We start from the raw sequence: 16,900 nt of genomic DNA on the forward strand, positions 1-16,900 counted from the left end.
CAGGGAAAATGAGGAGTCATCCAAAATTATAATCTCCCATAAATATACTTTCTCCATGTTTGAAATAGTTCATTTCAAAAAAAATTTTATACCTACCATAGAGCATAATTAGCAGCCCAGTCCCTGTGTTATGTAATAGCTGTTCCATCTAAAACACTTAAACTTTCAGGAAGTAAACCATTTTCACATTAACATTTGTTCCCCTACGAGCACACTTGTGTTTCCAAGGTCATGTGGGCCGTTTTCAGCAAAGGTGCTCAGAGACTTTTAACTCACTTTTTTTACAATTAATAAGAGAAAGTGACAAGTGACTGGTAAATAGGTTAGTATTCGACACAGTCTAGAAAATATCAGAGACTCAGTTTCTGTTTGGGATTCTTAATTTGAAGTTCCAATTTCTAAATATGTTTATCTTGCTATACTAACTGCAATATAATTCCCAAAAGGCATTGTTCAATTAATTTCTAAATCCCTTTGAAAGGCATTTACACAGACCTTAGAGAGCTTTGAAAGGGTTACAAAACTCATCAAAGAGTTCTTATTTTTTGAAAAACCTATTTTAGAATTTACTACAATCGATGACAAAAGTCTCTGTCTTTTCACTAACAAAGACAGCATAGATTTGAAATGTATTTTTGCTTTGGGAGTTTAAAAAATAATATAATGTTTAAATGTCGATGGGGGATTTGAATATTGGATTCTAGTTCAAATGTGAAATTTGTAAGTTAAATATCAATGACCACCACTTTACTAAACTAATTCTCTTTCTGATAAGTACTTCAAAACTTTCTCAATATTCATTTATATATTTTTTCTATAAATTATATAATTTATGCAAGCTAGCAAATGGCCACATATAATTTATTAAATTTGCTCATTTGCTAGAAAAAGTGTACACAAAATGAGAGTTATATCAAGAATTAAGCTTTTTCTTAAGTGATATCTTTCACATTTTGTGATTTGGTTTTTTTTTTTTTTTCTCATTGAAAAATACTAACAAAACACAAAAAGGAAGGTCATCCATGTGGAACCAGTTTTTGAATGTAAACATTATCTGTCCCTCTTAGTCGGCTGCTGCATTGTCTGTCGCCTCTGGTGACCATTATTAACAGTCATCCCAGCCTTTCCCTCTGCTTGAACAAATACGGCTCTGTTGAGATATTGACACATGGGCTCTCTTTTCAGACCATGAAAGCAGATTTGTCTCCAGTTAATTTTTTTCCCGGATCATATTCCTTAGATAACTTTCCTGAGCAGTACATCTATATGCCTCATTGTTTTTAATGGCTGCGTAGATCCCTAAAAGTGGAATCGCTAGGACATAGGGTATGTACCTTTCACATTTTAACTAGTAAATAACAGCAACAATAAGTTAACTTTCAAATTGGATGATTTCATGCAAATTAAGATTATCTTCAAATCACTCAAGAACTAAAAAGTCATTTTATAATGAGAGGACATTATATATAGCTAGTTCTCGCCATCATCCATCAGAATCATTCTTCAGTCTTTTGTTCTCTGCAGTGTCCCAGGAGGCTGACCTTTACAGACTATATCACCGAGTTTCCCTTGCCCTCTGGCTTCTGGTTGGGTTCGGCCAATAGTAGGCACTAGCAGGAAATCACAGGAAGGAGGAGAGAGAATTGGGTCTCTGTACCCCTGCTGTTTCAGTTGTGGTTGCTTTCCTAAGTGTGGCTAGCCCCTCTCTCAAGGATACAGTTCCCACCATGTTATAGTAACAGCTCCCTCCTCCTGCCTTCTGACCTGGAGGCTGGGGCAGTTTCCAGTAGCTGTTAGTCCCTGATTGGCTTCCTTAACCCTGCTCACATCTCTGTATATATTGCCTTCGTTAAACTCTTTTTGAGTATGTCATTTGTTTCCTGCTGGGACCAAAGCAGATAAAATTATCTGCAAGGGCAGTGTATCAATTAGGATTAATTATAGCAATTAGTTTTGGCTTCGTAAACAATGACAACAGTAACAACAAACAGTGGCTTAAGTAAGAAAAACGTTTATTTCTCTCTCAAATGAAAGACATTTAAAGGCAGGTATGGTGGCTTCACATGTGAGGAACCCTGACTCTTGCTCTAACATCCTCATTAGGTAGGTGGCTTCCACCATGTGATTCAGTCCGGCTCTAGCCATCGTACTCACATCCCACTGCCCACATGCCGGGCAGTGTGAAGGATGTACTTACTCCTTTCCTCTTAAGAAGACTCAGAAGTTAAAATTAAAGGAAACTTGGAAGTTTGTATGTCATCCCTTAGAACTTAGTCACCTGACTACTCTCCTGTTGCAAGAGAGATTAGGAAATGTATTTCAGCTTGTCAGAGCAGAAAATAGCCTGATAATTATGAATCTTACTATTTCCTTTAAAAATATAGAAGATCCTAAAGAAACCTGGCTACACAGCACGTCTGCCCATTCAAATTTTTGCTAATTCAGAAAATAGTTCCATCAAATGCTGCTGGGTGGCATACTCCCGTTTCCAGCTCTCCAAAGGCCGCTTGACAAGCATCCTTTTCATGAAGTTACAGTAAGCTGTGACAGCAGTAGCTTTATGTACAAACATTTCAAACATGAAGTGAGTGAGTGGCATTTCGACCCTGAGAATTCCTAATCACCATTGCTCCTCAGTTCTCTATTCCAGGCCAGTACTCATCGGCTAAGAGTAGTTCTCGGAGCCTGAATGTATCCCATTTAGAGAGGTCTGGCATGAATGTTTCAGCTTGACTCCGTGTCAAAATGGTATGATGTCTTGAGGTGAGGGCCCAGGGGAAAGGAGGCACCAAATCATCCGTTTAACTCATGTGCCTAATCACCTCCTTTTCCATTTAAGTAGTTTCCATGTCTATTCAACTTTTTCTCCTTGAAGGGAAAAAAAGAACCTTTCGTTCATCTTATCTTGTAAGCACATGGAAAATGCTCAATTCAATTCTCATTCTACATTTACCGCCAACCTTTGATCAATGATTTCTGTCTCCACCAGCAGGATCTTCCTGTCAACAAATATTTTAACTTACTAAAAAATTGAATTAACCAGGTGTGTGATCTCTTGTGAGTGAAGCAATAAATACGAATTTTTTCAGCCTGCTCTCACTCCCAAAAAGCCAAGCAAAACCATCTAAGGTAAACGAGAGGCGTAGTCTGATTCTCTCTGTCTTAGGAAGAAAGGTTGAAAAGGAGGCTCCCAGTGCTTCAACTCTTCCCCAGCCAATGTATCAAAGTCGTAGATCAGCTAGAAATTAGGGGCAGGAGTCCCAACTAGTAATAGAGGTGCATTTGCCTGGAGCGTGCCCTTGCTTATATTTCTGGCAACCAGGTGAGCCGTCCGGAAGGGGCAGGGAAATAGATGAGAACCTCAACACTAACATGTAAGCCACAGGTAACAATATGTAGTTAAGTATTTATTACCCACTGTGATGGCTTTAAAACATGTCTGCAAATTCTTTGACACTTCTCCCATTGAGGGGGTAGGGAGGGGTCTATATCCCCTTCCGTGAATCTGGGTCAATCTTGGTGACTTGCTTTTAACCAACAGAACACACCAGAAGTGACACAGCATAACTTCCAAGACTAGTTCAGGAAAGGCTTATGCCTAATTCTCTTGGGATACTCACCCCAGAACCCTGAGCTGTCATACAAGATGCCAATTACTTAAGGGCCGCCATGTTGTGAGAAAACCCAGGCAATACGGAGGGTCCTCATGTTGGTGTCCTGGCTGACAGTTCCAGCTGAGGTTCCAGCCAACAACCAGCATGTGAGTGCAGACTCCTGCAGCCACAGTCCCCCTAGCTGAGGCCCTTCAGATAAGCCATCTTCATTTCCCAGTCTAAATCCCTTACCCACAGCATCTATGAATGTAATAAAATGGCACCTCCATACCACAAAGTTTTTAGGTGGTTTGTTACACCGCAAGAGTAACCAACCCTATTGAGTCACTGAAAACCTGGTTGAACCACATACTGATAAACACTGATGTTTATATGGAGGTCTGCTGAAAGCTGGGTGATTGCCACTGCTAGCAGAGACTGCATGGCATCGTGGTATGAAGTGAGCTATAGAGTTAAACCTAAGCCTAAACCCCCTAAGCCTCTGTTCCATGATCTAGTAAACAGGAATAGTAATTCCCATCTTGCAGAGTTTGTATGTGGATTAGAGCTGATGTGTGTACAACACTCAAAAAGTACAGTGCCTAGCAAAGAACCAGAATCAATTAAACAAATAGTTAAGAATAGCAGTCCTGTAATTTTCTGATTTTATACTCCCTACCATTTCACTTAGATTGAAGCTTTATGCTCTTGTGAGTAATCTTATTTCATAAAGCCAACTTGCCGTATACAGCTCAGTTGGACAGACAGATCTATAAGAGTATTTGGGTTAAATGATAAATATAATTAGAAAATGAGAGTACCATGTAAAAACAAATATTGGGTTATTTAGTGCCTTTAGCTAGAAATCGGCTTGTCCTACAAGCTGACTGCCATGAGTAAGACTGAATAAGCCATAATCATCAAAATGACTGAGAATTAAGAAAGAAAATTAATTCGCAAAGGTAATCGCTGTAGATCTCATTAGTTCAGGAATAACCTACCTTAGGACTTTAATTAAAAATAGTATTTATTCCAGATAAATGAGTGCTGGCAGGTTTCTGCAGAATCCATAATCTTGGTTATGCTAAATCTTCTTATATTAAGGCAGACATCATTAATCTCATTTGAGATGCCCTCCTGTCTGACAGCCCTTACAGCACTGGGGCTATTTCTTGCAGCAGCCTTTTTATCTTCACAAAAGAGTTATAACTCATGCAGATACCTAATGTAAAAAGGTCTAGGCAATTAGAGACATCACTCTGAGATCTACACTGGCATTTTCTCATGTTAGAAAGCTTCTCATAATGAGTTTGTTCTCAAATGGAGGCCAATATCTCAACACTAACATTAAATTAATGGTGGTTATTTTATTATTTTATTTATTTATTTATTTCTTCCTTCCATTCTTTGTTCCAGAGAAGCATCAGGTATTTTATAATAATTCAAAGACTATGAGCAGATAAAAGAGAAATCCTAACAAGTCAGTGAAGAAAATAGGGCCAGGGAGAGAATGAGAGTAGAAAAGGCAGGAAGAAGTTGGAATGAGATTAATATCCTAAACACATGCTGTAAAAGTTCTGTAAAATTATATAACTTTCAAGCTTGCCAGCTGATTGTTGGCTTATATTCCAAGTTTTCTATAATGATTAATTCTGAAAAATTTGTTCCCTGCCTATTCTGATTATTTCTGTACAAGTTACTAATGGATGCATGCACTGGGTTGAATGGCATCCCCTCAAAATTCATGTCCACCTGCAACTTGTGAATATGACCTTATTTGGAAGTAGGGTCCTAGCAGATGTAATCAAGATGAGGTCATACTGGATTAGGGTGGGCCCTAAATCCAGTTACTGGCATCCTTATAAGGAGAGGGAAATTTGGATTCAGAAACACACAGGGGAGCAGGCCACTTGATGATGGGGGCAGAGACTGGAGAGATATGGGGACAAGCCAAGGAGTGAGGCAAGGAAAGAATTCTTCCCCAGAGACTTCAGAGCCAGCACGGCCCTGCCGACAGCTTGACTTCTAACCTCCAGAACTGTGAGAGAGTAAATTGCTGTTGTTTAAGCCACCCACCCAGATACTCTGTTATGATAGCTCCAAGAAACTAATACAACCCTTAAACATTTTTCTTTCTAAGAACCCAGAGTACATGCCCAGTATGGAAATAAGGATTCGAAGGGAGAAAAATTAAGTAAAAGAAATAAAATTCCAAAAATGTTGCCTAGTAAGCTTTTTGTTTAAAATGTATAGCTCTCCTATACATTCTGGCTAGTGACAAAACAAGTAGCAAGTAAACAAGTAACAAATATTAAGAGGGGGAAAAAGCTCTTGGAAGCATCCAATCACATTTAGTTTAACAGATTGCTTTTATATGGATAAATGGGCTTTTGATCCTTTATTGCATACACTATGAAAGTCTGATTTTTCCCAAAGCTATACAGGGACCGCTGACCCACTCTCTGGCACAGAGGAGACTAGCTGTTTCATTTACCTCCAATTGAGGGAGGGCCTAACCTAGAGCTAGAGTCAAAAACCACAAGTACTTCAACTTACAAAACTGGGATGCAAGCATTTTAGAGCACAGGCAAGATTATCTCAGGTCTACTTTAAGACAACAGAATTAGAAAGGTAATATAATACCCCAAACTGATAAACTTGTGCTAAATGTTTGCACACCAGATGAAAAACATTAGTTTGTAATCTAAATATCCTGCAGAAATGAAACTACTGCTTTATGGTGCCAGTATTTTAAGATATGGACAGCCAGTGATGTGGCAACTGGCATCCACTCATGAAGGCCTTCAGCTGGGAGTCCGGGCACTTCTCAGCTCTCACAACACAGGCCTTGCTGTCAGCGCAGCTTTGAGCTATGCTCAGAAGGCAGTACGTGGATGCTACTGGGCTCAAGTATCCTTTCCTGCCATGACAACTCAAGCTCGAAGTAACTAGATCACAGACTCGAAGCCTGCAGGCCAGATTCAGCCCACAGCCTTGTTTTGTTTGGCCTGCTAGGGTATCTTGTTCTTAATTAATTGCTAACTGTAAAAAATTGGAAGATTTCATGTGACGTTCCATACTACCAGTGGGCATGAATTTCTGCAGGGCAGTCATCTGGAGCTGAGTAGCAGTTCCCTGCTTTGCTGGAGACAAGCCCCCTCCAGTGCCCACTGTCACGCCCTTCCAGGCACCCATGGCCATACAGCACAGGGATAAGAGTGTGGGTTCCCAGCCAGACTCCCAGGGTTCTCCTGGATGTGTGACCTTGAACACATGATTGCTCTTCTCTGACCATTAGCTTCCTCTCATGTAAAATGGGTGTAATAATAGTGTCTATCTCATTAGATTGTTTTTGGGATTAAGAGAGTTAAAACATGTAAAACACTTAGAGTGGTGCCTGGCACACAGTGGAAACAATAAATGTTTGTTCTTATTCTCCTTATCATCTTACCTATTCCACTTCTCTCACTTTCATTACTTACCTGGCCCTTATTGATGTTTGTGTTTTTGACTATGGCTCCAGGCAAAGCCCCATCCTCAGTTGGAGATAAAGGAGACAGCTAGTCTCCTGTGTGCTGGACAGCAAGGCAGCAGGGGTTATACCAGTGCATCGATCAAGAGCCCAGATTCTACAGCCAGACAACCTGGCTCCCAGTCCCAACTCTACTACTTCCTAGCAATATGCTCTTACACATATTAACTCTCTAAAGCCTGTTTACTTACTTCTATAAAAGAATAATGGAACTGTTGTGAATTAAAGTGCCTAACACATAGTAGGTTTTAGCTTTTATCATTAAGAACATGCAGCAGACCACACAGCATTCTCCTGCCCACCAGCAACCCCAGGCGTGGCCCACCTCAGTTTCTCCCAACAGGCTCCAGTGCCATTCCATAGTATGAGCCCTCCTGGAGGCTGTATCCCAAGGGAGATTCCAGGTCTGAGGGTGATAAATGAATTAGGAAGAAACCAGGTATAGCTTGGAGCTACTTATGATTAACTCCCTGTCACCCCTTTATCTTGTTATGCCCAAGTATATACCCCAGATAGCATTAGAACTTGCATGTGGCCTTGAAATTAAAAACAACTCTTCTAAGATGGAAGCAAATTTTTTCTAACACTTCAAATAGTAAAAGCATCGAAGCATATGACCAGGATGAAGGCATTCAAGTTCTTAAAGTTTTCCAATATAATTCCCTCAAGCCCTGGACAGCCTTCTCATATGATTGCCTTCACAGTGGGACATCCACCCACAGCTTGAATTCTCTCCAAATCTTATCAAAGGTTTAAAAATAACTTTTAAAATAATGCTTTAGACAGTCACATTAAACAGTTCCTGAGAACAGATGACCTCAACGGTGTTTCTTAAAGAATGCTACCTACTATTCAACTTGTTTTAGGCTTCGTGATTCTAAACTTTTTCAATTTTTTAAAGATGCAACAAAGTGTTCCTTCTATTTTAGACACAAAAGAAATATAGACAGTTGCAAACATCAAAGAGTTGACTCAATAGAAAAATCCTCCTTATGAAATTATTGTCTGTAGAAAGCTTTCCGAATTTCAATGAAAATAAAGATGAAAAAACAGCTGAATGTTAAATTGATTTTAAAAATTAAGTCATGGGAATTCCCTGGCAGTCCAGTGGTTAGGATTCGGCACTTTCACTACCGGGCCCAGGTTCAATCCCTGGTCAGGGAACTAAGATCCTGTAAGCTGCACGGCACAGCCAAAAAAAAAAAAAATTAAGTCATGTACAAGAATGGTCATAGCAGCTCTAGTCAAACGCAAAAAAAAAAAAAAAGAAAGAAACGAACAATCCAAAAATCTATCAACAGTAGATGGGTAAATTACGTGTGGTAAATTCATACAATAAAATATTACACAGCAATGAAAAATAATAAACTACTGCTACATGCAATAATATGAGTGAATTTTGCAAACATAATGTTAAGCAAAAGAAGCAAATCTCAGAATACTAGTTACTTTTGAGAGAGATGATCTGGGAGGGACCACGAGGGAATTTTCTGGGGTATTTGAAATGCTTTGTATCTTCAACTGGGTGGTGTCTACGTAGGTTTATTCATATGTAAAATTTTATTGAGCTGTACATTTACAATTAGTGGACTTTACCATATTTAAATTACACCTCAATTAAAAAGTAAGTTAGAAAACTTATTAGTCTTCGGGTGTGGATTTCCATAACTACACATGGCTCTGTTATGGTCTCTGTGGAAAGTTTGTCACTTAAAAAAAAAATTAGTATAACATATTTCTACTTGACATTGTCATTCAGATGCCTTGTCTTTGGAGTAATAGGCTTCATTTTATTCATTAAATAACATTTTTGCTACTGTTTGTTTTTAAAGAAAATTCAAAACACAGGCCAAAGTTTTGATGTACTTAAACCAAACAAGCTATGCCGAAGTTTGGACAATCTTGGCAGCTTCACATATATGCCGTTTCACTCCATCAGGTTCTTTTTCGTTATGAGAACTACCTAGGGGTGTAGTGAGAAGAAAATGTCCTTGAAGTGGCCCCATCCGGATCAGAATCCCTCTTCTACCAGTCTCCAGCTAGAGGACCTTGGCAAATCACTCCACCTCCCTGAATCTGTGTTCTCATCTGCAGAATGGAGATGGTGCCTCCCTCACAGGGTTACTGAGAGAATTAGCATAAAATTTGTAAAACTTTTGGTAGACAATTTTTAGGTGGAAACTGTTAGTCAATGGAAGTGAGCCCTTAGCTAAGACTATATTTTAAAAAGAACATGGCACGTGCTTCAAAATATCAAAGTCTCAAAGATTTACATCTAAGAGATGTGGGAAAGGCCAAAATTTTGCCCATATGTAACAGCAGTATAATCCATGGTTCAGCCCTGACCCTACAGTGAGCCTTCACTCCCTCCCCAGTGTTTTTCTGTCCTCTCTGGCCTTCCATCACTAGGACAGGACATTCCTCTGCTTCTCTCCTACAAACTTCCTTTTTGCCACCCGAACATTAGGACCCCAGCCCAGGGACTAAAGCCTCGGATTCTGCCCCCAAGGGGCTGCCTAAAGCACCTTTCAGCAGAGGCAGACCTCTTGTTACCAATACCTCAAAGGTGACATTTTCTCAATGTTTTTCTAAATAAAATATGACAATTACAATTTGTGCAAGATAACGTGTCCACAGAGAAAACGAGCTATAAACGTAAACACCACTGGAAAAGTGTGCTGCTTATTCGTGGCGTGCTGTGAACAAAACTCCTGGCTCTCACCTCAGCAGCAGGCACCAAAAAGGAGGACTTAGCGTTGAAATTTTTTCTCTGTGAAGTCAAATTTGCTTTGAACGTTTACTTCACCGGAGGAAAAACTTGCTTTAGAGAGTATGATTCTCAAGGGAGAAGAATGCTATTGACATTTAGGACAAGTCGGTTCTTCATTGTGCCAGACTGTGCCACACATCGTGAGACGCTTAGTGTCCTGACTCCAGCCAGCGAGTGGAATAAAGATGCCTTCAGGGATGCAGCACAGCTGGCAACTAACTCCACCTTGGCATTGTCTGCCTGGGAGAGAAGGAAGGGTCACCCCCAATAGAATGGGAACACAGAATATAAATCAAGTTCAGCTACAGGAAAATAAAATTACATTTCTTGCTCATGAATTTGTGGATGAGCTGGGTACATTAACTTCTGACAAGTAGAAAGAATTCATGCTTGGGAGGGGGCTACCGTAATCAAGTGTGAAACACCTAAGGGGGCACCAGTCATACCATACACATTGTAGATTTATAAATTTACTAAACAATTGTCCCATTAATGGAAGTATCTTGAGAGGGAGGCAACTGTTCCTAATTTGAACAATGATGCTGTAGGGACCAGAGGTGGCCCCAACAGGGAGTTTGAACACCTTGGACCTATGCTTTTATTATATGTCTTTTATCACTATGTATGATTTCCCATCTTTCATAAAAATATAATGCAAACTTGTAAGAGGGCTGGTAAGACGGCTAGTTGAAAAGAGAATAAACACTAAAAAGAAAATGAATCATACCTTTTAGAAAAATTGGATTTGTGATACAACTTTTAATTTTTAAAAATTTGAAAGAAAGAAAGATCATGGGGTTAAGACAGATGTGCCCAAATGATCTCAGGTCATGAGCCCTTAGTGCCTCAGTAATATATTCACTGTGCCCCCTAGGTCTGAAGAAATACTCAGTAGTTGGTTCTGTTTATTACCAACAACTTAAGTCCAAACAACTTAAATATGTATGTCCTAGAAACTCAGTAGCCTTCTTAAAAATTACATACATTGAAAGAAAAAAATTTTTATATCATTCTTAAATAATCACACTGACAGATGTGTGCCACTCTAGCATGGCTTAACTTCTCAAACTTCGGGAACAGATTGAGCTTTGCCATCGACATTTCCTTTTCCACACTGATTTTCACAAGGTACTTCCTTGTCATCATGGTAATTTCTCAAAACCTAGCTTTCCAAAGCTATGACATCACCTTAAGGAATGTAGCACAGTATTGAAATATGTGAACTATCTCAAGCCAGTAGATTCACAACATCTGACAGATGTCAAGTTTCTGTTTCCTTTGAAGTTTTTTAATTAAATTTTTTTTTTTTATTTTTGGCTATTCTGGGTCTTCATTGCTGCATGCAGGCTTTCTCTAGTTGTGGTGAGCAGGGGCTACCCTTCATTGTGGTGCACTGGCTTCTTATTTGCAGAAGCTTCTCTTGTTGTGGAGCATGGGCTCTAGGCGCACAGGGTTCAGTAGTTGAGGCGCATGGGCTCAGTAGTTGTGGCTCACGGACTCTAGAGTGAGGGCTCAGTAGTTGTGGTGCACGGGCTTAGTTGCTCCATGGCATGTGGGATCTTCCCATACCTGGGATCGAACCCTTGTCCCCTGCATTGACAGGCAGATTCTTAACCACTGGACCACCAGGGAAGTCCTCCTTCAAATTTTTAATTGTTGCATGGCACCCCCTGTGAATTTGCTGTAACTCTCCTGCAGCATCTCTGTGCACAGTTTAAGACAAACGGATTAAGACAGTGAAACCCTAAACACATTGAAATTAACTGTAGTAAAGATATTTATCATGGCCTAGCACCCGTGGCTCTGCAGAGCTAGAATTAAGTCTGAAAGTCCAGCACTCAAGAACCTGTTTACGTCTTCTTGGGCACTTGAGATAATGTCTTCAAAAGCATTTTGAAAATTCTGAAGTGCTGTAACAATAATACTTGCCGAATTAGCTGGTAAAAGAGCTGTCTGTTAGAATGTAAGATCCAAGAGGCCAGGGAGTTGTGAATCCTCAATGCCTAGAATAGTGCTCGGGATATAGCTATTTTTTTAATAAATAGTTGATGAATTAATAGATGAAAGAAAAGAGGGCACACTGACATTTCAAACTCTTGGTATTTTTAATAGAGTTGTAGCGTTGTTGTGGGTTTCATGCTTTTCTTTGTATTCTCTCAACTTGGTCAGTGACTTTCCAAGTGAAACCTAAGTTGTAGTGTGGTTAGAGATTACTATGTGTCTTGGCGTGTTTCTCCTTGGGTTTATCCTGCCTGGGACTCTCTGCGCTTCCTGGACTTGAGTGGCTATTTCCTTTCCCATTTTAGGGAAGTTATGGACTATAATCTCTTCAAATATTTTCTCGGGTCATTTCTCTCTCTCTTCTCCTTCTGGGACCCCTATAATGCGAATGTTGTTGCGTTTAATGTTGTCCCAGAGGTCTCTTAGGCTGTCTTCATTTCTTTTCATTCTTTTTTCTTTATTCTGTTCTGCAGCAGTGAATTCCACCACTCTGTATTCCAGGTCACTTATCCGTTCTTCTGCCTCAGTTATTCTGCTATTGATTCCTTCTAGTGTATTTTTCATTTCAGTTATTGTATTGTTCATCTCTGTTTGTTCTTTAATTCTTCTGTTTGTTCTTTAATTCTTCTAGGTCTTTGTTAAACATTTCTTGCATCTTCTGGATCTCTGCCTACATTCTTTTTCTGAGGTCTTGGATCATCTTCACTGTCATTATTCTGAATTCTTTTTCTGGAAAGTTGCCTATCTCCACTTCATTTAGTTGTTTTTCTGGGTTTTATCTTGTTTCTTCATCTGGTACATAGTCCTTGCTTTTCCATTTTGTCTATCTTTCTGTGAATGTGGTTTTCGTTCCACAGGCTGCAGAATTGTAGTTATTCTTGCTTCTCTAGAGATTATACATGTAAAAGTGTCTAGTACTTAGAGATACTCGGTAAATGATTAATTTTTTATAGGGAGATAAAGCAGGGTGGTGGCAAGAATACTAGCTTTGGAATAGGGCTAATTTGGATTTGAATTGACTGGATAATCACCAGATTTCTCTGTGTCTCAGGTTTTCCATATATAATATGGAGATAAACATCTTAGTACAGCAGTCCTCAACCTTTTTGGCACCAGGGACTGGTTTTGTGGAAGACAATTTTTCCAGGGATGGAGGGAGGGGAATAGTTCAGGCGGTAGTGCGAGCGATGGGAGCAATGGGGAGCAGCAGATGAAGCTTCGCTTGCTCACCCGCCGCTCACCTCCTGCTGTGTGGCCCGGTTCCTAACAGGCCGCGGACTAGTACCGGTCCACGGCCCAGGGGTTGGGGACCTCTGTCTTAGTATACAGAGTTGTTGTAAGGATTAAATGAGAAAATGTATACAAAGCACTTAATACAATGCCTGGAACATAAGAAGTACAAACAGGAGCTATTATCCTTATAGGTAATTTTCACTTTACTTGACTTATCTCATTCCTCTGAAGGTAAGTTTCAGGACCTATGAATAGACAGTGCATTATATACACCAGGCACATGCTACCTCAGGGCCTTTGCACTGGCCTGGAATGCTCTTCCAATACATGTCCACTTCCTTCCAGTGAGCCTGCTCAAATTCACCTTCACGATGAGGCCTACACAGAATTCCCTGTTTATAACTACACACCTCCATCCCCCTTACCCTGCTTGGTTTTTTCCCCTAACACCTATCACCTTTTAACATACTACTTTCTATGTTATTTATTTTCATTCTGCCCTCACAAGAATATACACTCCAGGAGGACAGGGATTTTTGTCTGTTTTGTTCACCAACAACTCAGTGTCTAGATCAATCACTGACAGAGGGTAGGCACTCAGTAGATATTTGTACAATTGAATTGAATTGATTTTAATATATTCCCACTGAATTTTATACTGTTTAATTTGGGTCCATTTTTTAGTTTGTCAGCATAATTTTGAGAAATAATAACTTGCTTTCATCCTGCATCTTTAAGTGTGGCCCATCACCCACATTGGTGTAAGTAGCCCCCACCAGGGAAAACTCCAGGCACCCCACCCAGTTCAATTACTGGCTGTGTGAACTTTGGCAATATTCTTAGCCTCTCTGTGTCTTGGTTGCATTACCTATAAACGGAGATAAAAAACCATTGCTACTCCATAAAAATCTTGTGAGGATTTAATGAGTTAATACACAGGAAGTGCCTATAACAGTGCCTGGCACACATTCAGTAAATATGAGCTATTGTTTTTCTATCTACAGCCAAGTCCAAGACCTTCTCCCCTTAGTCCTGCTCTGCATCTCTATTCTCCCCTCCTCTGGTATTCATCCTCTGCCAACCCACCTCGTCTTTCACCTCCTCCCTCTTTACCTATCTGATCTGAAACTGATGAGGTCTCTTTAGCTTCAACTGTCCTTTTTCCTCTACTAACTATTTTTTAAGCATTGGCCATTAGGCCCAAACTGTTTTTAGAAGCTCCAGGTAACTCCCTGACTAACCTGTGCCTGGACTAAAGTTTTCATGTTTTAACAGTGCAATTCTAAGAAAAATCCCAATGGGAACAAGAGGGAAAAACTTCTCACAAGTTGCTTTATTTGACCTTAATCCAGAACTATTTTAATCCTATCATTTATCACAAATAACTTACCCCATTTCATTTAAGTATTTTTTGGTTTTTTTTTTTTTAAAGCGTGGCCTCCTTAACATCTTGTGTTGTATTATTTTAAAGAGAAAATAATTTCAGGTCTTCTAAAACAATTTTTTTTTTTTTTTTGCCTTGAAACTAGTCAAGAAGATCCCTAATATGTATATGCTCTCTGAACTTCATTCTGAGGCTGGGGAAGAAAATATCCTCTTCCCCGGAAGGGCTATACTATCTCAACTTGGGCTGTGAAGGCTGCCCAACCTCATGTCACCAGTCTCGGGAAAGGGGGGCTGCCAGAGAACTTGGCTAAAGGTGGGGAGGTAAAAGGTCCAAAGGATTAAATTTCTGGCTCCCAAAATAACCCTGAGTACTCCTGCCACCTCCAAATCAGGCCCTGCACGCTTCTTCACTCTGGCAGAGTGCCACTTCTCTGGCCCAATCCCAGGAGGCCCTGTGGAGCCATGGATAACACTCTGTCTCCACATGACAGCCCTCTAGAGAGGCTGGGGAGCCCACTTAATTAAGGATGGACATGCAAGGTGCATTTTCTCTCTTCTTAGACTCAATTGTTCTTCTCTTTCTTTAATGTTCTTTCTTTCTTCTTCTCCACCTTTCTCTAGGCTCCTGCAAGTTCTCAGGACAGTGTTTTCCAAAGCTCAATAATATGAGAACCACTGTCATGATGCCCTCCCCCCTCCCCCCCAACATATCCAAATCCCACCTGTACTGTTTCCTTAAATTAGCTCACTTTTTCACTTAGTGTTTAAAGACTAGTTACTGCTTTAAATTTAAAACCAGTTTCACTTGCCATAAACAGAAGGCTCAGATATAAATACAATTAAAACAAAAATATACAGTAATGGAATTTTAGTTGGCTACGGCTGCTTGCTGCAGGCCTTGTGCCTGAGTCCTACTCTGTTAAGGAATGCTGGAGAAGGTGTTAAAGACATACCAGCATCAAAGTGAGACTTGCTTCTTGAAATAGGGACTGGAAAGAGGATGGAAGAGAGCAAAATTCTCATCTTATTTTTAAAGAACATGTCTACGTAAAACTTAAGCATTTCCCACTTTGGGAAACACTGCTTTCAGTTCAGGCTCACAAAAGGCAAAGATTGTTGAAATCTGATAGGCCTCATCCCATTTCCCTCAAGTACTGGGTACACTATTTACTAACTGTACTCAAAAACTTTTTGCATATCTTTTCTTATTATTTGTTCACAGTGTCCGACCAACCACCACAGAGCATTTTGGATATAGGACTCTGCTGTGGATCACAAAATGTGGCCGGTGAATGGGTCTTTGGACGCCATTTGGCCTAAATCTTGACCCATCTCCATTTTCCCGAAAAGAGACTTGGGGTTCGAGGCCGAGGGGGATTTGCCCAAGGTCACACAAGGGGTAGACTGATTTCTGTGTTCCTGCAGCCCAGAGAACAAGCTATCTTGTGCTACCCGAGGCTTCACGATGGGTTGCCTGGCTGGCGCGTGGCCAGACTTCCAGTCTCCTGTGTTGATGGCGGTTGCCATGGCAGTGGCACATTGTTTCCCCGCCTCATCTTGGTGACGTTATGGGACCAGCGTTCAATGGGAAAGCAGCTCCGCGTCAAGCACCGCCTTTCCCGACGGGCACTGCCTTAGCGACTGGGAGACAAGCGTCGACAAGTGCTGGACCGGCTGGGTCGGGTCGCGGCCGCGGCGTTACATCGTTTTCCAATCTGTTCGCAAACGCCACCGCCCGAGACAGAGCCAGGATGTTCGGGATGCTGAGCAGCAGCTTTGAGGATGATCCCTTCTTCTCGTGAGTGTCGGCGGGCCGGGAGCCGGCGGTCGCGCGGAAACTCGGGGATCTTGAACGGAGCTATCTTAAGGGAAAAGAGTCAGTTAAAACTCAAGAGGGCGAGAGGGAATTCGAGTGACTCCAGGAGGCAGTTTGAGGGAGAGGAAGACTTGGGGGGCGTGAGAGGGAACGGAGAAGATTTAGGGGCGTGTGAGGGAGAGGAGAGGAGGATTTCGGGACGTGAGAAGGAGGGGAGAGAAATTTGGCGGGCGTGAGGTGGGGGGATTCCCCGCCCAACAAACCCGTGTGCCGGCTGCTCTCAACTTGGCCAGACTTCGGATACTTCCCGCCCCGCAACCCCTGTGCTTCTGGTGTTGGGAGTCCCGTCTTCGCAGCCGCAGAGGCTTTGCAGGTGACAACGGTAACTGCCCTCTCGGTGGAACTTCTGCAGAGAATTATACTTACAGGACCCTTTCCACACCTGCTTCTATTCCAAATGAGGGGCAGGGAATGTTTAATAAGTCTTCAAAAAAGGAACCTTTTTTTTTAAAGAAGTATTTTCCATAATACGTGCTTATAAGAGCACTTGGAGGGTTTTGCTGTCTTTC

At 41.0% G+C, this 16,900-nt stretch overlaps 1 protein-coding gene across 5 annotated transcripts in view; it reads left to right on the top strand.

Annotated features, from left to right (window-relative positions):
* Window positions 1-16,900, top strand: part of MLF1 (myeloid leukemia factor 1) — a 56,155-nt gene that overhangs the window by 5,010 nt on the left and 34,245 nt on the right. For 4 of the 5 annotated variants that reach the window (XR_012331358.1, XM_073803839.1, XM_073803841.1 and 1 more), the window contains one exon: window positions 15,738-16,313. Coding sequence is in view for 3 of the 5 variants with exons in the window: in XM_073803839.1 (XP_073659940.1) it covers window positions 16,084-16,313 (230 nt within the window). In the remaining 2 variants the exon portion in view is untranslated. Of the gene's footprint in view, window positions 1-15,737; window positions 16,314-16,900 lie in introns of those variants that run through there. The other variant, XM_073803840.1, reaches the window with a different exon arrangement.

Source organism: Tursiops truncatus, chromosome 4, assembly GCF_011762595.2.
Source record: "Tursiops truncatus isolate mTurTru1 chromosome 4, mTurTru1.mat.Y, whole genome shotgun sequence".
Classification (NCBI taxonomy): Eukaryota; Metazoa; Chordata; class Mammalia; order Artiodactyla; family Delphinidae; genus Tursiops; species Tursiops truncatus.